This window comes from Aricia agestis, chromosome 20, assembly GCF_905147365.1.
Source record: "Aricia agestis chromosome 20, ilAriAges1.1, whole genome shotgun sequence".
Classification (NCBI taxonomy): domain Eukaryota; kingdom Metazoa; phylum Arthropoda; class Insecta; order Lepidoptera; family Lycaenidae; genus Aricia; species Aricia agestis.
Window position 1 is genome coordinate 11,119,473 of NC_056425.1, and position 25,767 is coordinate 11,145,239.

Genomic DNA, 25,767 nt, shown 5'->3' on the forward strand with positions numbered 1-25,767 from the left:
GTTTACCCATTCGGGAGTTTGCTTATGGTTTGAAAAAAAAATGTTTATGGTTTGTTTACCCATGGTTTTGCCATTTAACCTCATTGGTTTTGCCCATTTTAAACAGTCAAATAGAAAGAAGAAGAAGAATAACTTGTTTTTGTTTACAATTTTGAATGGTTACTTTTCGTTTTGTTTATTTTAATTTCTCTGAAGTCTAATCTCTTGAAACATTTTGGGTTTCATACTTCACTAGTTAGCATTCTATATAGTTTGTGCTTCACTAATAAATGCAATATGTGTAATGCAACTTGTAGAACCTGTTCCAGAAAAAGTAATCATTTCATTGATATATTTAGCAAAGACAGTGCTTTAATGTATAAACAATTTTGTTCTTTAACAAAAATTCAAGTAAGTTATTGCATGGGGTAGTTAGATACTCTGACGAAACGAGGAGCCGTGAACTAGAAACTAAAAAGCCATAAATGTCCAAAAAGCCTCTTACACATTAGGCAGCTAGGCTCATGAAGTCTAGTTGCCACACAGCCCACAGCTGCAGTGATCACAGCTGCAGTTTATAATATAATAAAAGCAATCGTTTTGAATAGAGCCCTCATAGCCCTGAACTACTTGTACTTGCTGTAGGTAATTTTGATAAAAAATCCTAATAAATTGGAGTTTCATAATTATTATGTTAAAGGTTTTAATAAATAGGATGCTTATCTCTTCAGCTTGCGTTCACCTTTCTCTCATTTAATATTTAAGTAATATTTATGTAGGCACTCTTTTTCTCTTTCAGATATCTCCAAATGATGGACTTCCAAATACAATTTGTTTGAAGTGTGATAAAAAGATGAAAGCTTGCATTGAATTTCTTACACTGTGTGTGAAATCAGATGCATTTTTAAGATTTTCTCAAAATGAAAATTGTGTGAGTGAAGATGGAGAATATAATGATCGGACAGACAATGTAGTGGAAGTTAAACAAGAATGTAACACTATATCTAGCAAGAATAACGAAAATATTAATTTAGGAACAAATCAGACTGGCAAAAAATTTACTAAACTTCAATGTTCCACTTGTGGTAAAGTTATGTCTTCTAGGTAGTTACTCAATTAAAGTGGTATTTTTAAATTCTAATAAGACCCAGTTTCATCAAGCAATGTTAAATAAATAACGGCTTGTTAAATCAGTTAACGGCCTGTTAGAGCTATCGAGCGTTCCACCATTCGCTAATGTCATGTCAAATCGCCTATCATGGTGTTAAATTTTAATTCCTGCTGGGGAGGTCCGTTAAATATATAACAGGCAGTTATAATAGTCAAAACAACAACTTTTTAAAGACAATATCCAATATCAATAAAAGAATCTGTTTTGACTTTTGAGTGTTGCCGCCATGTTTCGCCACATCCTTACATATTATTTATTATTATTCATGTTATGCATAATTATTTATTTTCATTTTGTCAAAAATTCAGCCCTAGGATTTTCCTTGACATTGCAAATACACTGACTTGTATCAAAATTACCAAGCCGAAATAAGTAAATAAAAGTTTGTATCATGATTCATGTTTTCAGCTTTGACAGATCATAATTATTAACCTGGTAAATTAAAAAGAACTATTGTAGTGTAACAAATGTATGCGATCAGTGATATTTTAATTTGGTCGCATTATCTACCAGATGACGTATTATACGAATAAGGTGAAAATGACACATTGCAGCCAACATGTCATATTAAACTTGTAATTTGCAATTTCGTCGCCTTATTAAGAACGAACGAATTGAATGTTATTCACTCGTTGTTCACTTAACGTTGTATTTACTAATCCGCTGTTAAATTTTTACTGTAGGACATAAGTATTTTAATAAGTATATAAATAATGCCTTGTTAGGATTTAACAAACAGAGGTTGGTGAAATTGGGTCATCTTAGAAACTACCACTAATTAATATAGTATTGTTGAATTTTTCAGCTTTCGCTTAAAAACTCATTTGGCGACACATTCACAGGACAAGGCATTTTCTTGCCAGTTTTGTGAAAAGAGATTCAGTATTCAACAGAATTTAAAAGTTCATTTGAGAACACACATGGTAAATAATCTGTCTCAATACTTTAATAATTTCATAGTACATTGTATTGTAGATAATCTTCAAGTCATTTAACATAGAGTAATAATAATAGAACCAACTATAAGATATAGTGTCAATTTGTTCAACATATTTCATATTATAGAACACAATATACAACTTAGTGAAATGAAAAAGACATGAAGATTTTGTCATTAAGTTTCATATGACATTTTCAGGGTCAGAAACCACATGTATGTTCAATATGTGGGAAAACATTTGCTCAATCATCAGGTCTTACAGTTCATAAACGTAAACACTCTGGTTCACTGCCTTACAAATGTAACATTTGCCCACGCAGCTTCCGTACTATTGGTCATTTAACATATCATATTCGGTTAGTATTAATGCATATTCTTGGGCCTATTTTTGCAGTTTTTTTATTGAAAGTTAATATTATACAGAATTATATATTTTATGTTTCAGAACCCACACTGGCGAAAAATCATATGAATGCAGTACCTGCGGACATTCCTTTATCACCAAATCAGATTTGAAAGTGCATTTAATGACACATACTGGTGACAAACCACATATATGTTCAGTTTGTGGTATGCAATTTTCACGTGCTGCAAACTTAAGGAGACATATAAAACACACACACAAATCTGAATCATACCCATGTATCCAGTGCAAATCAGAGTTTACATCAAAACAAGGCTTGGAGAAGCATGTTTGTGATATTATATGCAAATAAAGTATTCTCTAATACAGTTTTTATTATTCTTCTTTGTATTGCGAAGTAAGTAGCTATTACCGGTACATACTCTTGACTGGTAACTGTAAAAAGATGGCTACTGGAGTTCAGAATGCACCCCAAAGAGACAGGAAAATGTCTAAAGATCCAGATAGGTATTACATTTTGTATAGTGTAACAGTACTGTGATAATACTTTAGGGTGTGTGTGTGTGTGTGAAAGTAACAGTGCTGAAAGAGCAATTTTTTTTTAATTTGTATCATGCGGCATGCCCCTGCATTATAAATTTTTCCATACAAAGGTGAAAAAAAGTTGCTACTTTCACAGTGAACTCTATGTAGGGAACCCATACACACCCTAAAGTATTATCACTTACATAAATAGTCAGTACTCAAGATGCATCATCACAGAGCCGAACCGCGTCTTGAGACCGGGTCGCATCTTAAGTACTGACTATTTATACCGGCCTAGTTTTGTTACACCTGTATAATTAAACCGTGATCCTTTTATAAGGTATCACAAGAACCAAAGAGATTGATAAACACCCCCATGAACGGAACTTACAATCATTTTCTTTATCCTTTCCTTTCCTTTCAAGAACCAAGTGCGGTACTCTGTGACAAGAACCCAGTGTTGCCAGATGGTCTCGGCGCGGCGACATACCCCTGAACTAATTTGATTTCCCCTCAGAAATCCCCTAGAATACCCTCACCAAGCAGATGGTGGCATGCCGCGATTTTTTGAAGAGGCGGTCATGTTGAAAAATGATGGGGAATGGGGATACTTTTTGCAAAAAGTATTTATAATAGAACATTGATTGACAGGTGTAAGTTTAATTTGCATTTTGGTTACAGAAGACTTTGGTTATAGATTAGTTTAGACATAAATTCATCACAGGCTCGTGGAACGTGATATATGGCAAAAAAACTGTGCTTATTTGACATGTTTTTTTTAATTTTCCCTAAAAATCCTCCAAATATTTTTCCCCCTATTTTGCCCCTATCTTGGTCGAAAACCCCCTAAATCTAGGGAGAAATCCTCTGATCTAGCAACACTGCTACCTAAGAATTAAAAAACCACTGGAGATTGCACTTAGGGCTGGTTTACGGGCATTTTCAAAAAAATGTGTACCCCTGGTTTTTACCTTGTCCCTTGACTTCGCTACAGATTATTTGTAAAAAATTACATACTAACATTTTGTAATTTTAATGTAGGAGCAAAAACAAGTTTTCTTTTATTAAAATACATTCACGTTTGTATAAAATTTTATTTAGTATGAGATTTATAAGGGTTTTTAAGTACCGAAACCTATTAAATTCACCTGTCCCCTTCCCAGAAGTTGTAACAAAATCTTTAATAACTATTTTTTTTCTTAAAGTTAGTTACTTAAAAAACATATGTTAGATTCCTAAATACTTAATGTATCAATTGTTATTTCTTGTTATTGAAAAATCTAACATAATTTAACTACAAATTAATTAAAATTATAATCATGAAAAAACAACCCGGCCGGAATGTTCGGTTTAGTGACCGTTTTTTTTAGTTTTATAAACATACTACAAAAATATTTTCGGCACTAAATGATAGCACTATATTTCATTGTACATCGAGAAACTTCAATTTGAATTTAGTAGTTAAAAATCTGCTACAAGACGCGGACGCAGGTTGGATGGTTCTTCAGGAACGGTTTATTTGTTCAGATAAGTGACCATATTTTGTAAGCATTATTATACTTTTTCCAACTGTTTTTACTGTTGACACGTTGCAAAATTAGCTTAGTATTTAGTAAAAAAAATGAAATTGTGATAACTATTATCGGTTATTTACAAACACTTTAAAAGTAAAAGAGAGTAATATTACGTGACTTCCGACTTGTGACTTTTCGTATGGTCACATATAATGGAACGGACAAGTCACAACAGGCGGAAAGCATAAGGCTTAGTTCACATTTTAAATAAATTATTTTTTTATTCACAGATTTTATTAAGAAAATTGGTGATTTTTAAACTGGTACGATTAACGTACAAATATATTTTTTATTACTTATGTGTTAAGGTGACGCCGCGTTAAAGTAAAAAACCGTTTTGGATATGTTTTAGATTGCTAGTTTTCTTTGCATCTAGACATCGGATTATATGCATTGCATACTTGCATATGCAAATGCATATTATAATGTCACTTTTTAGGCGATAGTGCATATTTTGGCAATTTTGCATATTTCGGTAGTTTAACTTCTATGGGCATTAAGATGGCAATCGGAAAATGTTGGTAGACAATTATTATTGGCGTATAATAAATAAATAAAAACTAAAAAGGCTTTATTTCAAGAAATTAAAAATTTTGATTTTATGAAATTATAAAAATTGGCGCTTTTATTAATGTCACTACCGGAAAAGTCTTAAAAATAATAATAAATTTTAATATTAAGTTACTTTTGATTGATTGATTAAATACTGACAATGAACTTTAATTTTTTAGCTTTAGTCATTGCTGAGAAAAATCGATATCGCTACAGCCAAATTATAAAGGCGTCGACTTTACTTAACAATAACAAATATACTATTTAAAATTTAAGTAAGTACCTAAAAGTTTTTTTTTTTTTTTTTAATAATTTTGATTTTATTTCCACTACTTTTCTATCAGTAAAGTTGAAAATCATTTTGTGTCGTTGATATTTGCAGATTTATAATAACTAGACATCAGATTATATGCATTTGCATACTTGCATATGCAAATGCATATAATGTCACTTTTTAGGCGATAGTGCATATTTCGGTAGTTTAACTTCCATGGGCATTAAGATTGCAATCGGAAAATGTTGGTAGAAAATTATTATTGGCGTATAACAAATAAATAAAAAGTCTTTATTTCAAGAAATTAAAAATCCTGGATTTTATGAAATTATAAAAATTGGCGCTTTTATTAATGTCACTACCGGAAAAGTCTTCAAAAAAATAATAAATTTTAATATTAAGTGACTTTTGATTGTGCATATTTTGTGCATATTTCGACCATTTTTCGTGCATATTTGCATGGATATTTCGGCACTTTGATCGTGCATATAATCCGATGTCATTAATAACTTAGGAATTCGTAGACATGTGAACACATCTTTATGATTATGAGATGTTCGTCCCTCTAATTAATGAAGTTAAATCTATGAAATCAAAGAATTTTTTACTTTTATAAGTAGTGCAACAATAAAAATGTTTAAAGAAAAGGTTTTTGTGTTATAAAAACTTCTTTATATATATTAAATATTACTTACTCATGTAAAAAAATGAAAAATAACCTAGTGGATAGGTCACATAGTCACACTATGGATTAAAAATAATTGCTACTCTTGTTGATCCTTGAAATTATCAAATTTTTTTTTAATAAACAATTAAATATGCATTTCATTAGATTAAATTAACGAAGAAATCCATTTATTGCTGTATTTTTTTGTATTAAATTATATTTTACATTTAGTCGCACAACGGAATCTGTTTCGTCGAAAATTCGATTTTGTTTCAATAATATCAGAATAATATAACGTTTTCAGCGTTCTTTTTTACTTATTCCATTAGTTCAATATTTTTCCTTGTATATGACATTCAAATAAAGGTAAATAAATGACCTTAAAAAATATAGACATATTTTTGCAAGGGTACACGTTTTTTTGAAAATGCCCTTACACGTATTATCTATTAAGTTGATAAGTAGAACTTTTTTTTTTAAATTAAATAAGGGGGCAAACGAGCAAACGGGTCACCTGATGGTAAGCAGCTACCGTCGCCCATGGACACTCGCAACATCAGAAGAGCCGCAGGTGCGTTGCCGGCCTTCTAAGAGGGAATACGCTCTTTTCTTGAAGGTTTGCAGGTCGTATCGGTCTGGAAATACTGCTGGTGACAGTTCATTCCAGAGTTTTACAGTGCGCGGCAGAAAGTTACGCGAAAAACGCACTGTGGAAGACTGCCACTCATCAAGGTGATGAGGATGGTATGTTTTCCGCGTGGGACGATAGCGAAAAGTTGCAGGTGGTATGATTCCGAACAATTCCTCAGAGCACTCCCCGTGATATAACCGATAGAGGATGCAGAGTGAAGCTACATCTCGGCGTAATTCCAGGGGGTCCAAGCTGTTTGAAACTATGGCAGTCAACAATTCGAGCAGCCCTTCGTTGGATACGATCCAGAGGGAGCAGTTGGTATTTTGGCGCCCCTGCCCAGAGATGAGAACAATATTCCATATGGGGCTGAACCTGCGCCTTGTAGAGTTGTAGGCGTTGGCAAGGCCTTCGCAATGTTCAAACTAACAGCCAATGCCTCTCGCTTCGACTCAATTGCCTGAGCCCAACGATGAGTCAGGTATGCCAAGAGATCACCAGCCGAGCGACCCTTACGGAACCCGTATTGTTTGTCGCTTAGCAATCCCTGGCCGTCCAAGTATCAAAGAAGCTGGCTATTGATAATGGATTCCATTATCTTCGAGAAGAGAGAGGTTATAGCGATTAGTCTGTAGTTGGAAGGATTTGAGCGGTCACCTTTTTTGGGGTTCGGGTGCACCAAGGCTGTCTTCCAAGAAGCCGGGACGATGCCAGTGGAATAGGAGAGCCGGAAAAGACGCGTCAAGACCGGAGCCAACTCTGGAGCACACTTTTTCAACACAATAGGCGGGATTCCGTCAGGCCCACTCGACTTTTGGATATCAAGGGAACAGAGGGCTTTTCGCACTGAGCACTGATGAAACCGAATATCCGACATAATGCTCGTGCATCGCGGTATGGTCGGCGGTTTCTGCCCCCCGTCATCCAGGGTCGAGTTTGACGCAAAGAGATTGCTCAGAAGATCGGCTTTGTCCTTTGCGTCCTGGGCTAACGATCCATTTCCTACGTGTAGGGATGGTAGGGTTGGCTTGCAGAAATTTCCTTCAATAGCTTTGGCCAGAGACCAGAATGCACGGGTTCCCGAGGGGAGGCACTCAAGTCTCTTGCCAATTCTATTGACGTGCTGTTGCTTTGCCCGAGTAATCTCTTTCTTGAGGGACCTAGAGGCAAGGTTGTATTCCTTTTTATATGTGCTGGTATTTAAATCCCGAGCAGACACTGCGTTGGCCCAGGATTGGTAAGCCTCCTGCTTCCGGCGAGAAGCTTTTTTGGGGGATGAACCAAACCAGGGACGAAATCTGCCGCCAGTTGGCACTACAGAGGTCAGAATGAAAAGTTCCATCCCCTGCATCACCACATCGGCAACAGAGTTGGCAGTGCTGTCGGGATCATCCGGCGAGAAGCACACGTGCCCCCAAGGATAGGATGCAAAAAACGACCGCATCCCATCCCAGTCTGCTGACTTGTAGTGCCACACATGACGATATTTAACAGCGCGCTGTCCTAACACCGTCGTAAGTGGCACAGAACTTCTAACAAGGCAATGATCCGATGAACCAAGTGGTGCGGTTACGGATATTTGGTAGCCGTCAGGATTTGAAGTCAGTAGGAGGTCCAACAAGGAAGGATTCTGACCATCCACATCTGGGATTCGCGTAGGCGTAGTAACCAGTTGTGTCAAGTCGTTCGCAAGGGCAAAGTTGCAGACAGATCTCCCCGCATGATCAGTTTTACTGGAATTGAGCCAGTCGGCGTGGTGGGCATTAAAGTCGCCAAGTATTATGATCTCTGCGGATGGGATCTGCTGCTGCACAAAATCTGAAGCAGCTTGCAGGTGCTCCAAGAGTCGGTCCGTCTCGGGGTCACCACTATGGGACCTATATAGGCACGCATAGACGCGAGAGTGGTCGTCGCAATCTATGCGGAGCCATAAGTTTGATAGGTCCATGACCTCAAGACTGCTCAGGTGGCGAGAGCTGATATCATCTCTGATATACACACACACTCCAGCTTTGGGTAGAAAGGAGTGCTCGAGGTAATACCCTGGGTGGGAAAGGTATGATGTGTCACTCGGAGATGATATCTGCGTCTCGGTTAAAAAGAGCAAAGCCAGCTTTGCCGTCTCAAGGTGGTAATGGACAACATTAAGGTTGGAGTGTAATCCCCTGATATTACAAAAGTCCATGTTTGATATCGAGAGGGGTGCCTTTGTGTGTTTGCTCTTGCCCCGAGCAGATTGGAGCGCAGTTTTGCCCTCCATAGAATACGAGGGGCTGCCTGGACGTCCACGTTCAGTTCCAGGAGTTCCTGAGCCTGGACGTCCAGAGAGGGATTCTCCAACGCAGTTGGTACCCTCCTGAGGTAACAAATTGTTTTTCAACTGCAGCATTTCTAGGGGGGTAGGGGATTGGGCCTCCGGTAAACTCACTCACTCGGCGAAACACAGCGCAAGCGCTGTTTCACGCCGGTTTTCTGTGAGGCCGTGGTATTTCTCCGGTCGAGCCGGCCCATTCGTGCCGAAGCATGGCTCTCCCACGGACAAAAAATTATTTATTGCATGTAAACACAAAATTTAGTAGCAAGTTAAAATATTTTAGTTAAGTAATAAACAAGGAAATTAGAAATTTGACTATCTTGTATCTTTAAACGAGCAATTCTTGTATATTTATTTATTTATTTATTATGGTACAGTTACAGACCACAGAATAACAACATACAGTAAAATAACATTAACAACACACGGCATTTAGACTGAGGTCCAATTACAACTACACCAGTATTGAAGGTAACAATATTAGTATAAGATTTACTTAGAGAAAGACAGGGAAAACACAAAACAAAATAGAACTAAAAACTAGAACTAGACATCAACTCGCCACAATAACAACAAAGTATAAAATAAATAAAAATATATCCTAAAGTAGGTAATACAATTCTAATGACTTAAAAACTAAAACTAAACTCTGTTAAAGGCCATCAACAAATATTGTTAAACATTTAGATGTTAGGGTCCTTGGCTAGATCACGTTTAAATGCAATCAGACTACAATTGAAAATATCTTTATCATGGCATATTTTATTATACGTATTACAAATTCTATGCAAGGGATTATTTTTGGACACATTATTATATGTGAGTGGTACACTAAATAGCTGTTGAATACGTACGGATAAGGTATATATATATATATATATATATATATATATATATATATATATATATATATATATATATATATATATCTCGGAATCGGCTCCAACGATTTTCATGAAATTTAGTATATAGGGGGTTTCGGGGGCGATAAATCGATCTAGCTAGGAATCATTCTCAGAAAATGTCTTTTTATTCATGTTTTATTTCTGAACATATAATACATATGTCATTAAACTGAAAAATATGACTCTTCCTGACATCTATTGGCAAATAATAATACTATTATGTGAGCAACTAATTGTTTTAACGACCAGCAGATGGCGTTATTAAGTAACACGAAGTCAATGAGTGTTTGCTATACCGAGCAAAGCTCGGTCATCCAGGTACTTTTATATTATGTTGGCAGGCGGGGCTTGTCACTTGACACATTTCAGGCAGGCACTTCAAATTAAGATAAGTTAAGCTACTTATCTACATAATACGTGTAAACTAGCCATTAGATTTTAGAACATAGGTAATATTTTTGAAGACCAAAAATGGCCTTGGGTGACGTCACTTATGTATTTTATCTCACTCTTTGAGGTGACCATGATTAATCTATAGGTACTAAGGATTTTCCCAAGTATAAAGAAAATTTTTAAAAACATCATTTCATTTGTAAAAAATTAGGAGGCAAACGAGCAAACGGGTAACCTGATGGAAAGCAATTGTTGCCCATGGACATTAATGTCGTCGTTAAGTTAAGGGGCAATAATTATAGAGGGGGTCAGACTTTTAAATATTATGAGTTATGACTGATTGACGTCGCGGGCAGCTTACAGCTAGTAATAAATTAAAACTCACATGCATTTAAAATTATATTTATTTAGTATTTACAATGAAAATTTAAATATATAAACATCATTAATTTACATTTACAAGGCCAATTTGCAATTAAACGAAAAAATTCAAGAGCCAGCGACAGACTTTCGTCATTTTACAAAAGCTTTAAGATTTCGTGGATATGACTCTTAATTTTTAAAGAGGTAAGAACTGGTGGAGGTGGAGTTTTGATCATGGTTACTTTAGGAGGTGTTGTGAAGGTCAACCTAACCTTCTATAAAGTGTAAGGTTAATTTCTTATCTAATTTCCTCAGGATAACTGTAGGAATCTCGTATTCCAATTTCGAGTATGATTTTTCTCTATGATTACAATATTCCTAATTCCAGTAGGCAGTAAGTATATAATATAATTAGCGTAAATATTGTAATACTGTGAGTTGTGACTTGTGACCCTGTCCTCTGCTGCCGCAAAGAAAATATAATCACTACGTTTTATTCAAATCATTCAATGCGGCCTTTTCATGTTGCGTCGGCCCACAAATCACAATGGATTACTACAAGCGATTTCGAGCGTTTAGCGGGGCAAATTTGTCTTTGTAACGATAGTGGCAATCATGGTAATCCATCATAGTTAAAATATTGCTTATATTTTGTTGATGGATAAAACTGGGATAAAACCAGTATATATTCCCCGCGTTCCAGATGACGTTAAAAATGCTCACGCTCAAGACCGTAGTTTTTCCCGTTCCACTAGCATGTGAGCATCAGTGATACAAACCCAAGTGGAACGGATTATGGAGCGTTTTGAGAAAAGTTTAAAAAAAGAACATATAATATTTTTTTATACATATAAGATTATTTTGATGTATGGAGGAAAACAAGTAAACAATTTTGGTAAGAAGAGGTAAACTTACATACATACTTACATTGAACAGAACTTGGATATTACGATCCTTTTCTTGAAGTCGTAAATAAAAGTAGGTAATTGTTTATAGTTACATATTTTATTTTACAAATAAAATACATAATAATATATTTGTTTCGTTTTTAGTATTACATTTTTTACATAAGTAATCATATTTTAATATAGTTAAACTTTTATTATATCTCAGTTTTCATATTGAATCATATTTCAATAACAAACCACATACTTTGCATATTGACTATTGTCACATAAAGTTTTTAAGTAACAATACCGCGTAATGCTAAGTCAACAGGTACGACTCAGGAGAGACGAAAATTAGTACTTAATATATTTTATAAGAAATCATTTGACCTTTCATTTAAAACAATTTCTTTTTCAATCAAAATATTTTATTACTTAAATATTATTTAATATTATAATATTTCAATTAAAATATTTTTAGTAATGAAATAATATGAAGTTTTTTTGTCTCTACTCTCTCATCAAAACTTTCCGAACATGGCTTTCGCGATATAGTTACGTTAAAATTAAAAAAAAAACTAGAACGACCACTTTGACCCATCTTCGTCGAGGGTCGTTTTGAGCGAAAATGATGACGTCATGAGTGACGTCATAGCCGCGACCAAAACGACCCCGGTCGCCAAAGGGAACGGCAGAAGGGGACGTTTTGAGCGTTTTGGTCAAAATTGACGCCATCTGGAACGCAGCCATTATGTCTATGGATAAAACATTATTTTTTGAGGTAGTCCATGGCCATTCCGTGGCGGTACCAAAAAAAAAAAACAAATTGACAGCTGTCCGGCTGTTCGAAAATTCGAATTTTCAATTTGAATGCAATAACGTTCATTTTGTTGTCTTGATTCTGGAATACTCGAAAATTTCTTTGTTGTGGGCTGCGTTATTTAAGTTTTCAAGAAATTTAAGCGAAGAGATAAGATAGGAACTGTGAACTTGTTTCGGCGAGGGAAAAAACTGCATTAAAAATGACTAGAGACATATATTATTCTGAAAAATATTATGACGAAGAACATGAATACAGGTAACCTATCATTCTTTTACTGTAAGTATGTATTTTTATTATTAAAATAAAATACATATCTAAAACTAGCAATATTTTCCCATTCATTTATTTCTTTGTAAGAAATAACATTGGTCAAAGTTACTTTAGAACTAATATTACTAACAAATTATTAGGTAGGTATTCATATTTTTAAAACTATGCTTATCTTTACTCTGTACCCTAAGTTTACACCCTTCTAAGCTATATTCGCATTAAGTAATATATTTTGTGTTTCTCACTTTATAGACATGTGGTTTTGCCAAAAGAGATGGTAAAGCTGGTGCCCAAAAATCATCTCATGAGTGAACAGGAGTGGCGCAGTATTGGTGTGCAGCAGAGTCAAGGATGGGTTCATTACATGACTCACCAACCAGGTTTGTTATTCACATAATATTATTATTGTAGCTAAATAATATGGTTCAATTAATTTTGACCTGAGTGTAAACAAATCTCTGTTCGGTGTGTGCGTTTTTAAAATTTCATGTTCATAAACTTTACAACAATCAAGTACAGCACACTATTTGGTAGAGTTTAACTTTGTAGTTTATATTAATTAAAATGAATTAAATCTAAGTACCCAAATAATGTTACACTGAAAATAATAGCCATTTTGTGGCTCCCACACTTAACTGCCAATTTGCATCGCATTATAAATACAACAAAACTCATAAAAAATTACATTGCAATGCAATTTAAATAAGCAGTTGTGAGGGAGCCCTTTGATGTAGTTAGATGAAAATAGATTTTTTTTTTCTTTTAGCTCTGTTGTAATTTTTTCAGAACCTCATATCCTGTTGTTTAAAAGAAAACGAACACCACCAGAAAATAAGTGAAGGAATAGCAGTTTGGATTTGTGTATAATTTTGTTGTAATGATATAATATCTAGTTATAATTAGTTGTAATCTCAAGAAATTTGGTAACACCAGTATTTTTGGTTGTATTGGGATCTGGAATCATACAATTTTTACTCTATTTCAAACTTTTACATATGTAGCAACTTAACTTTTATGTTAAAAAGACAATAATTAAACAATCATATTTCTTACAATAATAACTGGCTGTAAAGTTTTTGTATAGGTTAACTAAAGCCATGTAGAACAGTAATGTATAACATGGTCACATTTACTTGACGCATCGCTGGAATGCTATAACATGCCCGCTCCATAATGACCTCATCAAACCATGCGTCAACTGTCAAGTTAATGTCATTGTGTTATATATGAAGATCCCACCATGTGGAGGTTTTGCTCCCGGGGAGCCCTAGCATGTACGGTTCCTAAATTGTGGTGTAAGGTAGATCCTGCAGCTTATATTTACGAATATCTCATAGTCGTAAGATTTGTTACATAAGTTCCATGACAATATTTTTTGGCAATGTTTACGTCCACTGGTTTGACAATGTGCCATTATGTTTGCATGCATGTGAATCTTATCATGTTTTAGATTCGGACAGTGTAAATAATGTAAATCGACATCATTTTAGTGTTTTTAACATTGGGTACAAATAAATTATTCGGTGCTAAGTCAATTGTCTTTAATTTTGCCATCTGGTATGATTGTATCACAAATCTTTTTCTTCTTACAGTGTGTGACAAAACTAAGTGATAATACTTAAGGTGTGTACGTGTTCCTTGTAGCGAGTTCACTGTGAAAGAAGCAGCGCCGAAAGACCAATTTTTTTTTCACTTTTGTATGAGCAAGGACCGAGAGTTACGAGTTTCCCCATACAAAAGTGAAAAAAAAATTTGGTCTGGTTGGTTGGTTTTACACCCTGTATAAGTACTTGAAAAGCTTAAATATGGGACTGCTGAAATAGGCATCCATTTCATTTTTAACTGATTAACTGATTCGTTGCGATGTGATATGGACAGTTTCCATTATACAAGAGATGATTTTGAAATAAAAATATAATTGTAAATTATTAGGTTTATTTTTAACAAAAATCACATTCTTCTAGTCGATACTAGATTACAAGCTTACAAAATAGAATCAAAGTATGCAGTTTCCTAATTAAAAAAGAGAGATGATGGAAACAAATTATAAAACACTTTTTAAAGGTACTGAAAAAAGACAATCTATGCAGAAACTTATTTATTTTCTTTTCTTTTTTGCACTAGGGGATAAGCTTGCTAGCTTTGTCGTTTCGGACTGAGAGAACTCCATCGATTCAACTTTAATATCATCAGTAACAACCGAGTCTAGCAGGTCCAGTCCTTGTAGTTGCTCCTGTTCTAAGCTTTGCAGCATCTGGAAGCCTGGCTCTAAAGACGGAGTGAAGGCACCATCCAGGACTGCCGGAAAATGTAGCTCTGGTACCTCCTCTAATTTCAATTGAGGGGCAATGTCTCCAATTACTAAAGCGTCACACTGAGACTGAAGGTCTTCGCACTTTTTCTTTAACCTCGAGTGGTATCTGACTACTCTATTATCATAAAAGTCATGCAGATTCCCCACATTCAGTTCATGGAATACTTTTGATATTACATCTGGGAAGCCAGAATTTAGCCCGCTAGCTTCTTGGTCGACTGCATTTCTCAGTAGTTTACACATGTTTGTTAAGTAAAAGTCTAAAGCATCTGTGACGGCTTGCAGAGCTGTATTGGTGCTTAAAGCGAAGCCCACGTGACCTATGGCTATAGCTGCACATTGTTTTATAGCCCGTTTATGACTTTCGGGCGTGAAGGGAAGTATCACAGGCCCTTTCCCTAGTGAGAAATCACAATACTTTTTCTGGAGAAAGTTTATAGGCGGTGTCGCTTCATGTTCAAGTTTGAGGTCCGGTTCCGGAGGAATGTTCGGTATATTCAAGTTTTCGAGACGAGTGCTGTCAAACACTCCGTTTTCAGTTTGTTCCAATATATCTGTTAGCTGTCTCGAATATGCGTGTAGTTGGATAGTGTGCGTTATGAGATTTGGTTTTGGCAGTTCAATCGGTGATGATTTAACACTTATAGGTATTTCGGGAATATTTTGCATCCCCAATTCGATGATTGGATTAAAATTAACGTTCTGCAAAACGGTATCATCGTAATCCTCACTTTCAAATTCACCCCACAGTTTTCTTTCTGTCATGTTTGTTTGATTTCCTCGTTGACGATATTATTTATGTAACATTTGTGATCCTATCGTGGATCCTATACAGAATAATATTATTAATTAATATTATTCTTTAGGCAAATAATTATTAAAAACCACTGAATTTTGAAAACACCAGAAATGAAAACAATTAAAAATGTCAACTTGACAGCTGTCAAAGTCAAATGTCATTATTTTTTTTTTCATTTTAATAATGAGCACAAACTAATATGTAAGAGAGCTAGAGACTCGGGTTAAGCTACGTTTAACCTATATTCAATTTCATTGAACAAATGCATGTATTTCTAGTAGAACTTGGCCTAGAAAACCGTATTTCACCCTTATTATTAAACGAGCTTTTGCCCGCGGCTTCGCTTGCGTTAAGAAGTATTATTATATACAAACGTTCATCCCCTATTTTAACCCCTTGTAGGTGGAATTGATTAAAATCCTTTCTTAGCGGATGCGTACATCATAATATCTACCTGCTTGCCAAATTTCAGGCCGATCGGTCCAGTGGTTTGGGCTGTTCGTTGATAGATCACCATGTCAGTCAGTCACCTTTGAGTTTTAAATATATAGATAAAAAAAGATTGATAAATAAAGTAGATTTGAAAATATGATTTTATATTTTTTAATTTGTACTGATGAAAACGCTTTTGCGGTACTTCCGATTTGGATGTGACGTCATCACACTAGTAATTTACTATCTTTTATTTAACGCGCTCGTTATAATATTATGTAAGTCTATTTGTACATAAATACTAAGAAAAAGCCTAGAAAGATTTGTAAAATATATTTTCTTGAATAATTCAAACAAAACATCAGTTTTATATTATACTAGCTCATAGCTGTCCCGGCAAATGTTGTTTTGCCTGTTTTCCCTGCTTTTCTCTTGAATTTTTTTCTGATTTTTTTTCTATAAACCTCACGGAGCCCGAGACCTTTCCAACGAATGCAAACCCGTGGAAATCGGTTCGTGCGTTCTGGAGTTATAGCGTCAGGAAGTAAAACCCGACTTATTTTAATATAGGTATAAGATTAAGCATATTTTTCAATCAACATTTTTATGGGCTTTCAGCTTTCAGTATTTGTTGTTATAGCGGCAACAAATATACATAATCTCTGAAAATTTCAGAAGTCTAGCTATAGCGGTTCTTGAGATACAGCCTGGAGACAGACAGACGGACAGACACAATTTAATTCAACGACAATTTTTTAATTCGGTTCAGTAGTTTCGGAGCCTATTCATATAGGCTCCGAAACACTGATCTCCATTATACAAGTTGTATAATGGAGGTCAGTGCTCCGAAACTACTGGACCGAATTGAGCATTTTTTTAATCTATCATTGGAATCCTACATTATTTCTGCTGAACATAACCTATGTTTTTTTGGAAAAAAATAGGGTTCCGTAAGATATTTTTGAACGCAAGGTGTAAAAAATCAACCAGAAAAGTTACTTATTTTGCGTACGAATCATAAAATGTTCTAAGTAATTATTGTAGATCTTAGAAATTATGGCAAAATTAAAATATTACGATAGTGGACGTCACTAAGGCGCGCGTGCGGGAAGAAGACAATCTGTCCCATAAACCTATAATATATATTAAGTCTATGATCTGTCCAGTGTGCAGCCTGCGTATTATAATCACTGCGTCGTCGATGTTAGTGTCGGAGTCTGTAAATTGACCTGGGAATTATTTTGCTTTGCTGACCGAGTCCTTCCTGGGTAAGCTTTTTGCAGCGGTAACCTACATCGACGCGCGCGGAGCCGCGGGCGACCGCTAGTTATGTTACGCTCAAAGACCGAAAACGCTCAGTGAGCGAAAAAATGGCTTACAACGCGTTTGGGTCATAGTGAAACGGCCACAATACCACATAGCGAAATTCGTGTCGTGGCTGACGTGCTATTCGACCACAACGCGTTGTGGTAATCGAGAAAAACCATGACGCGTTCTGAGCATTTAAAAACAGCCACAACGCGTTCTGAAACCAGGCCAGTTAATCAGGAGTAATTTTATAGTGCCCAAGTGTGTGCGCAATACACAAGAGTACTCTGGTTTCAATGAAACCAGGCCAGTTACGCAGAAGTAATTTTATAGTGCCCAAGTGTGGGTAAGGGCGTACCGAGGGGGGGGGGGGCAGGTCAGGGGGGGGGGAGGCATGTGGTATTATAACTGTGATTACCAGAACGCGTCGTGGCCGTTTTCATTAGGGCCACGATACGTTGTGAGTCATGTTTTCGCTCACTGAGCGTTTTCGGTCTTTGAGCGTAACATAATTATATTAAAATAGCGCCTCTACAAGAGTGGCCAGCGCTGGCCCATCGAATGGCGCATGCGATGGCTATGCTATGGTCGCAAGTTCCATAGTGACCTAGTGACCATTGCATAGCCATCACGTGCGCCATTCGATCGGCCACTCATGTAGAGGAGCAATTATAGAGCCGCTATTAGAGACTACATTATAGCCTGTCCAGATGAGGCGTTTTACGCACGCGCGAGCGATCACGCGAAAACGCGCGTTCCCGAGATACTAGAGCTACATATATCGTGTCCAGATGCCTACGCGCACTTTTAGAATCGCGCGTAAAACGCTTGCAATGAGCGAGACTCTCGACTCGCCCGTAAAACGCGCGCTCGACGCGCGAGTCGAGGTACTTGGGTGCCATTGCAGCGTCCAGAACTACGCGCGCGTCAGTTGCGAGTGGACGTATTTCATGAAAATGATGGAGCGTGATAACTTTGATACGGAACTTTTTATTGACGAAATCGAAAAAATAGAGGCCATATGGAATATGGAATCTTCAGATTATTCCAATAAAGTCATAAAACACAGGAACTGGGAAGAAATCATCGAGATTTTTTGTGATGCAGGTGATTCCGAAGAAAAGAAAAAACTTTAGGTAGTAAAAATTTGTGTGTAGTAAAGCCACAACACAAATGCTCTTTCTGAGTCCATGTTTGTAACTGGTTGCTGAATTCCTCCCAGCGTTTTACGCGCATAAAACGCGCGCAAAGCGCCTCATCTGGACAGGCTCGAAATTGAAACGCGCGTAAAACGCCTCATTTGGACAGGCTCTTAAAGAGACCAAAGGTCACGCAAGTCATAGCTTTATTACTTACTGCACATCACAAAATCAAAAATCATTTAATTGTATCATTTACGCATTAGGTTGCCGTAGTCTGAGCCTAGATGATAAGATAAGGTGGGCCTGAGGTTTGATCTTATAATTCTTAATGCAAATAGGCGGGATGATTTTGTTTTTGTTACAATACATATTATTATGGTTGTTGAAAAAGTATCTACTACGAGTACGCTTTACAATGCTACGTTCATGTGATTTACGCAGTGGCACTATCAATCATCAAACATTACAACAAACACTTATGTTAGTTAATAGTTGGGGATGGGGACCAAGGTCGATTTAATTGTAATAAGTACTTGAAAGTACTTTTGAGTTTGGACACATTGTCTCTATATCCACGTTGAAACCTTCGTTTACATCTTGAAGACGTCTCACCCAGACAAAACTAGTTTTTCCTGAAGTCTGATTATACCTGTAGCTTAAATAAGTATTATTTACAAAGGAAGACGCCACTTAAAGCCAAGCAGATATACAGGCACTAGGGTGACGAGCATAGTAGTTATACTAAAGTGACATTGCTAGCGGTCGTACGTGTGTAAGGTGATAGTCCTCATCACAAAATAACAGCTTGTAAGCTGGCTACTGATCTCTCAGTCAGTACTTTTACGTCCAATCGGAAAGTCCGCACTCCGTTTACTCCAAAATTTACGGCGTCGCATTGTGGTCATGCAGAAATCTATTTTGGACTCCGAGAAGTACGCACGCGAATTTCTAGACGGCTCAACAACGCCATAGTGAACAAACTATTTCTATTGGATTCTCAGAGCTGCTGCGAGGGAAAACACCGCTGTTAAGGCGGTATCACCCATCTGCCGACCACGTAGACAATTTTGGTACCTGAAATAACTAACAAACATATTATATACTTGTTAGTATTAGTATCGATTAAAATATTGATGTATACTTCCCCCATAATATTTAACTGAGTGAAATCTTTTAATGGAACTTATCATCACGTAGATAGCAATTGTTATTTGCGGAAATATTATTATTATGTTATCTGAACCTAATGCATAAACAATTCAAGTGTTTGCAGTTCCTACATATATTATAAGGAGAGATATAATAAATTGTTAGCTTTTATTCTCTTGTGGCGTGCAAGATGTCTGGTGAAAAAGTTCTCCGTGATTTAATAGACGTGATAGCCAAAGAAAGAGGCTACGTGGACTACCAAGTCACCATAAAACCTATTTCGAGTGGAGGAGCGAATTATTCAACCAACTTGTTTCTGGCTACTTTATCCACACAGGGGAAGGAATTACATCTGTTCGCGAAGGTAGCAGCCTTAGGAGAAAAACTCAGAGAAACGATTACCGGGGATTTCTACGTAAACGAGCAGTACTTCTACACAAACATACTGAAGAGATATAAAGAGATAGAGGAAAAATACGGCGTCAAGGCAGAGGATCGGTTCATAACAGCGGAATTTTATGCTGGGAATACGGAATACTTGCACGAAACTTTAGTGTTGGAAGACCTTTCGGCTCGGGGCTTCAGCTCGTTCAACCGATTCGAATCCATCGACTGGCCTTACGCCTCGTTCGCAATAAAACAACTGGCGATATTTCACGCTCTATCGATCGCTTACTCCAGGGAATATCCATCGGAGTATGAGCATACGGTCAAAAATAAACTGTCAGAGTTTCCGATGGATGTTTTGAGCAGCTCTATGGATAAAGCTTTCGATAAAGCCGTTGACGCTGTGAAAGAAGAGAATAAGGAAAGATTGATTCAATGGTTGAAGAATCCCAAAATAAGGCGATCCATCCACAAACTGTACAAGTCGACGGGAATACCACCGATCAGACATGCAGATTTCAGGCCCGATAACATGATGCACAAAAAACTGGATGTTAGTTAATACTTGTCTTCTTAAAACGGTTACAACTGCCTGGGATATTTTTAATCAACTACTTCCAAAGTATATGAGGACGAAAAGCCAAATACGCAGAACGAACTTGCATCCGACGCATGGATCATCTTCCTTGTCAGGCTCCATTTATACTAAGTATAGTATAACTAGCTAAACTTTGAAACAGCTTTTTTTAATGTGGGTCTCAAAGAAACAATAAAACCGAGCCTTTCAACCACTAGACCACGCGGACCACATTTTTGTTTTATACCTAGTTATAAGTTTTCTTTATCTTTTTCAGGATGGCACCGTCCAAGTGATAACTTTGGACTACCAAACCATGATGGAAGGGTCACCAGTAGCAGATTTGGTGTACTTTATCCTGCTCGGTTCCGATAAAAAATTCAGGGACGAACATCTGCAAGATTGTTTTGACCTCTACTATTCCGAATTTGAAGCGGCTTTGCGCAGATTCAACATTGATTCCGACGAAGTATACAGCCAGCAAACTTATCAGAAGGAGATCAAAGAGGTTTAAATATTTTTAACTTTTTAATCGCGGAATGAAAGGCCTAATTTATTACCGGCCAGTTACGTCAATGCAAACTTTTTTAATGATTTTTATTTTTACCCAATGATATCACAATTATATGAAAAACACCGCTTAAATTTTTGATTCTTTTTTCAGTTCCTACCTTACATGCTAAGCTTGAGCATGTTCTTTCTTCTAATGGTAACAGTCGACAAAAATGACGCTCCAAAGGTAGATGATGGCTTCGAAATAGATGATATGAACGTTCCACCGAGCAAGCTGTATGTAGAGAGAATAAATGATTTGGTTGAAGATTTCATTGACTTAGAAGTATTGTAGATCCAAAAATGGGAGGAAAGAGTTTCAGCGTTACCCAGACCCTATTTTTAAGTTTAAATGTTATTTAATAATATATTGTTATTATAATTAAAATTTGTGAAAAATAAAGTATACCAACATATTGTATTTGATTTCAATGCACGAAGTATTTATACAATTTCATTTGACATCATCAAAACTATTAAAGACCCATTATAAAGTTCAAAGAAAGAAAATGTGATCGATAGAAATAGCAAAACTAGTTTCTGCGATCTTGTTTATAAATAAAGCGAAGCAGGACCAGTCATCAGTGGAATATTTGTAGTCTGCTAAAGCTGTAGTAGGTCTAATGCCTATTAGAAAACAATAATACTGACAAGAAAGAAAGTAGTAAATTTGGGATATATTGAACTTATAATTAAGTACTACATGGAATAAACAGAAGGTGCAATTTAACAATTAAACGTAAGTAACTTTATATCTTGACAATATACTGCAACTCGTAATGAACTGTTAAATATAAATCTCCCTTAATAGTATACCCCAAAGAAGCTTCCATATAAAGCACTGACGATTCAAAGGATAGGTAAGCCTGTAGGGACATTTTAAAATATAAAAAAATTTAAAAGCTTAATATTTTCTTAACTAAGCTTCGCAGATATTTTATTTTGCTCTAAACTAAATGATTTAGTCCTTGTTGTTATAATTTACCTAAATAAGCAATTTTCTGAATATATTTCCATTTTTCAAAACATTAAAATGGCTGCAGTTTCTGACCCCACAGCTAAAATAAAAAAAACGCTCTTATTATTTTTTATCAGCTTTACCTAATGTACAAAACCTACTAGGTCTCCATGACGCTCGAGTGACTACAAAAATAGCACCCTCCCCTCCTCTACTGTAGTTCATTGATATTCCGTTGTCACCTTCGATTAGTCTTGTTATTATATCACTTCAAACATGCAAACTTGAAACTAGTTTTTATTATTCGTAGCTTGAAACCAATGTCTGCTACTGGTCTATGTTACATAATATCTATTTTACTTTTTTATTCCTCCAAAGAACTTGTATTTTTATAAAATAATAAGTAAATTAATATGATTATATACTAATTATTGAATGTCCAGTAAATATCAACATGACACAATATTTTTGTGCTATAATAGGTACTATGAAACTATTAATGTACAAATTAATTTAACCTTGATAGTAGTTTAGATCGGTATGCGACGAATTAGGACTAATCAAACATTTGATCACACAATGACAATCAACAACAAGAGTATTAACGCTGTAGGAAACATTCGCAGTTTATTTAGTATTAAACTAGTTAAATTTTTACTATACGTTCAAATACATTTTATAAATCCATTGATTCCAGAAACAAAACACAAGATGGCAGATTTCAAAGTAATCCTGCTCGAGTTACTTTCGAATATTGCTAGAAAATTAAAATATGAGCCAGCCGAGACTACAGTCAAGGTTATATCCAGCGAAGGAGCGAACTACACCAGCGAGCTGTTCGAAGCCACAATATCAGCTGTAGGCAAAGATGATCTCAACGTATTTGCAAAAGTAGCGTCCATGAGTAAAGAAATCAGAGCGATGAAGACAGGTAACGTATACGCAGCAGAGATATACGTTTATGCAGAGCTATTAAAGAAATTTAAGGATTTGGAAGCAAGATATAATGTTCCAGAACAACATAGACTGAACACACCTACTTTTTACGGAGCGAACGACGAGTACATGAAGGAGACGCTAGTTTTAGAAAACTTGACGCTAAAAGGATATGAAACATACGATAGGTTTAAGGCAATCAACTGTGAGTACGCTTCAGAATGTATAAAGCAGCTGGCGATATTTCAAGCTCTTTCAATAGCATTATTTAAATACGATCCTAAAAAGTTCGAAAGGACGAAAACGATGCTATCCTCGGTGTACAATTTTAAAGACTTGGCGGGTATGATAAAAGGCATACTAGATAATGCTCTAAAAATAGTTAAGCCAGAAAATAAGGCACGGCTAGCTGCATTTACCCAGGCGAGAGTAGATTTAAACGATTTCGAAGAGTTTTTGAAACCTGTAAAGCGTTTGGTGTTAGTACACGGTGATTAACGTACCAGCAATATAATGTATAAAATTCATGATGTAAGTAAGTCTTAATTATACAAAAATGCATTACTCGAAACATATAATATAGACTCATAAGTCATAACTAATAACTTCATAAGTATTTAAGCTATTATTATTTTTGGGAAGGGGACTACAAAGTTTCCCCTGTGGACTATCAGGCTGCCCGCCATGGTAATCCTATAACAGATTTGTTGTTCTTCATATTTTCGGGCTCCGACAAAAAATTCAGGGCTCGACACTTTAAGAGCTCAATAGAACTTTACTATGAAGAACTTTGTAACGGCTTGCAAAGACTGGGCGTAGACCCTAACGAAGTGAAGTGAAGTGAAGGGAGGGTTTTGATTACGAATATCAGAAGGTAAATAGGTACTTAATACTATGCCTTCAATTTACACTACAACTTCTCAACTCTCTCAACAACATCCCCATCTAACCATCTAGACAAAAAGCCATTTCTTTTTATATCTTAGATGCCTTTTCCAACATCTTCTTACATTTATTAAGAGGTCTCTACATTTATGAAGGTATCTCTCAATTTCGACTCTAGTAGAGTACTAGAGTCGAAATTGAGAATTCAACCTAACCGAATATTGTACGGTGTACCGCGCGATGTGACAGACAGACGCACTTTCGTATTTATAATATTAGTATGTACTTTTCAGCTTCTTCCGTATGGTCTAATAGTGGGAGTGTTTATTCTACCGGTGGTGACTGTAGAGCCAGAAAAAGCACCAAAGCCTCAAAAACTGTCCGATGTAAACATAGAACCAAACACACTATATAAGGAGAGACTCAACGACATAGTGGAGGACTTTATAGAAATGGGAGTCATATGACCACAAGGGTTTTGAAGACAGAATAGAAGATTTCAAATAAAACAAAACACGCTATACAAGGAGAGACTGAACTGCATAGTGAAGGACTTTATCGAAATGGGGTTTGAAGATAGAATGGAAGATTTCATGATCATTGAATATACAGGATGTAACAAAAATAAGTGATAATACTTTAGGGTGTGTGCGTATTCCTTGTAGAGAGTTCACTGTGAAAGTAGCAGCGCTGAAAGACCAAATTTTTTTTCACTTATGTATGGAGAAACTTGTGCCGCTCGGGCCCTTGCCCATACAAAAGTGAAAATTTTTTTTGTCTTTCAGAGCTGATACTTTCACAGTGAAGTCTCTACATGAACACGTACACACCCTAAAGTATTATCACTTATTTTTGTTACACCCTGTAGAAACTCACTATAATAACATTCAACCGATGTAAGATATTATGAAGATTCGGTAGTAAATTAAATAAAACAAAACACGCTATAAAAGGAGAGACTGAACTGCATAGTGGAGGATTTTATAGAAATGGGAGTCATATGACCGTCATATGAAGTTTGAAGATAGAATAGAAGATTTCATGACCATTAAAGATAGAAACTCACCATACTTAGAAACTTAAAATACAGGGTACTTATAACAAAAATAAGTGATAATATTTCAGGGTGTGTCATACAAATCACAAAAATTGCTCTTTCAGTGCTGCTACTTTCACATTGAACCCTATAATATAAGAGATACGTATACACTATCTATACGTGGGAGAGCCATGCTTCGGCACAAATGGGCCGGCTCGACCGGATAAATACCACGTTCTCACAGAAAACCGGCGTGAAACAGCGCTTGCGCTGTGTTTCGCCGAGTGAGTGAGTTTACCGGAGGCCCAATCCCCTAACCCCTACCCTATTCCCTTCCCTACCCTCAACTATTCCCTTCCCTTCCCTACCCTCCCCTATTACCCTATTCCCTCTTAAAAGGCCGGCAACGCACTTGCAGCTCTTCTGATGCTGCGAGTGTCCATGGGCGACGGAAGTTGCTTTCCATCAGGTGACCCGTTTGCTCGTTTGCCCCCTTATTTCAGAAAAAAAAATACACACTAACGATTTATCACTTACTTATGTTACAGCCCGTATAAAGCTTCCCTGTTAAATATCTTATAGATTTATTTAAAGTTCTACTTAGTCAATATTGTAGCACAGTCGTTATAATCTACAAGATAGTTTTATCTTTAGAAG

General features: G+C 36.2%; 5 protein-coding genes across 5 annotated transcripts; 4 read left to right on the plus strand and 1 right to left on the minus strand.

Annotated features, from left to right (window-relative positions):
- The first annotated feature begins 194 nt into the window (after positions 1 to 194).
- LOC121737435 (zinc finger protein 239-like) lies at positions 195 to 2,806 on the plus strand. The gene is made up of 5 exons (XM_042129114.1): positions 195 to 313; positions 779 to 1,083; positions 1,956 to 2,073; positions 2,289 to 2,446; positions 2,536 to 2,806. Exons 1-5 carry the CDS (start codon positions 284 to 286, stop codon positions 2,804 to 2,806), a joined length of 882 nt encoding a protein of 293 aa, XP_041985048.1. The 5' UTR covers positions 195 to 283.
- A 9,588-nt stretch (positions 2,807 to 12,394) lies between these two features.
- LOC121737066 (cyclin-dependent kinases regulatory subunit-like) lies at positions 12,395 to 14,167 on the plus strand. Its single transcript, XM_042128609.1, has 3 exons — positions 12,395 to 12,617; positions 12,885 to 13,012; positions 13,419 to 14,167. Exons 1-3 carry the CDS (start codon positions 12,562 to 12,564, stop codon positions 13,469 to 13,471), a joined length of 237 nt encoding a protein of 78 aa, XP_041984543.1. The 5' UTR covers positions 12,395 to 12,561; the 3' UTR covers positions 13,472 to 14,167.
- A 550-nt stretch (positions 14,168 to 14,717) lies between these two features.
- LOC121737061 (STAGA complex 65 subunit gamma-like) lies at positions 14,718 to 15,837 on the minus strand. The gene has a single exon (XM_042128603.1). It carries the CDS (start codon positions 15,709 to 15,711, stop codon positions 14,731 to 14,733), a length of 981 nt encoding a protein of 326 aa, XP_041984537.1. The 5' UTR covers positions 15,712 to 15,837; the 3' UTR covers positions 14,718 to 14,730.
- A 3,878-nt stretch (positions 15,838 to 19,715) lies between these two features.
- Positions 19,716 to 21,724, plus strand: LOC121737060. Its single transcript, XM_042128602.1, has 3 exons — positions 19,716 to 20,716; positions 21,018 to 21,248; positions 21,405 to 21,724. The coding sequence occupies exons 1-3, from the start codon at positions 19,967 to 19,969 to the stop codon at positions 21,585 to 21,587; spliced, it is 1,164 nt and encodes a 387-aa protein (XP_041984536.1). The 5' UTR covers positions 19,716 to 19,966; the 3' UTR covers positions 21,588 to 21,724.
- Positions 21,725 to 22,961: 1,237 nt separating this feature from the next.
- Positions 22,962 to 24,567, plus strand: LOC121737436. Its single transcript, XM_042129115.1, has 3 exons — positions 22,962 to 23,676; positions 23,829 to 24,016; positions 24,365 to 24,567. Exons 1-3 carry the CDS (start codon positions 22,962 to 22,964, stop codon positions 24,536 to 24,538), a joined length of 1,077 nt encoding a protein of 358 aa, XP_041985049.1. The 3' UTR covers positions 24,539 to 24,567.
- The last annotated feature ends 1,200 nt before the right edge of the window (positions 24,568 to 25,767 follow it).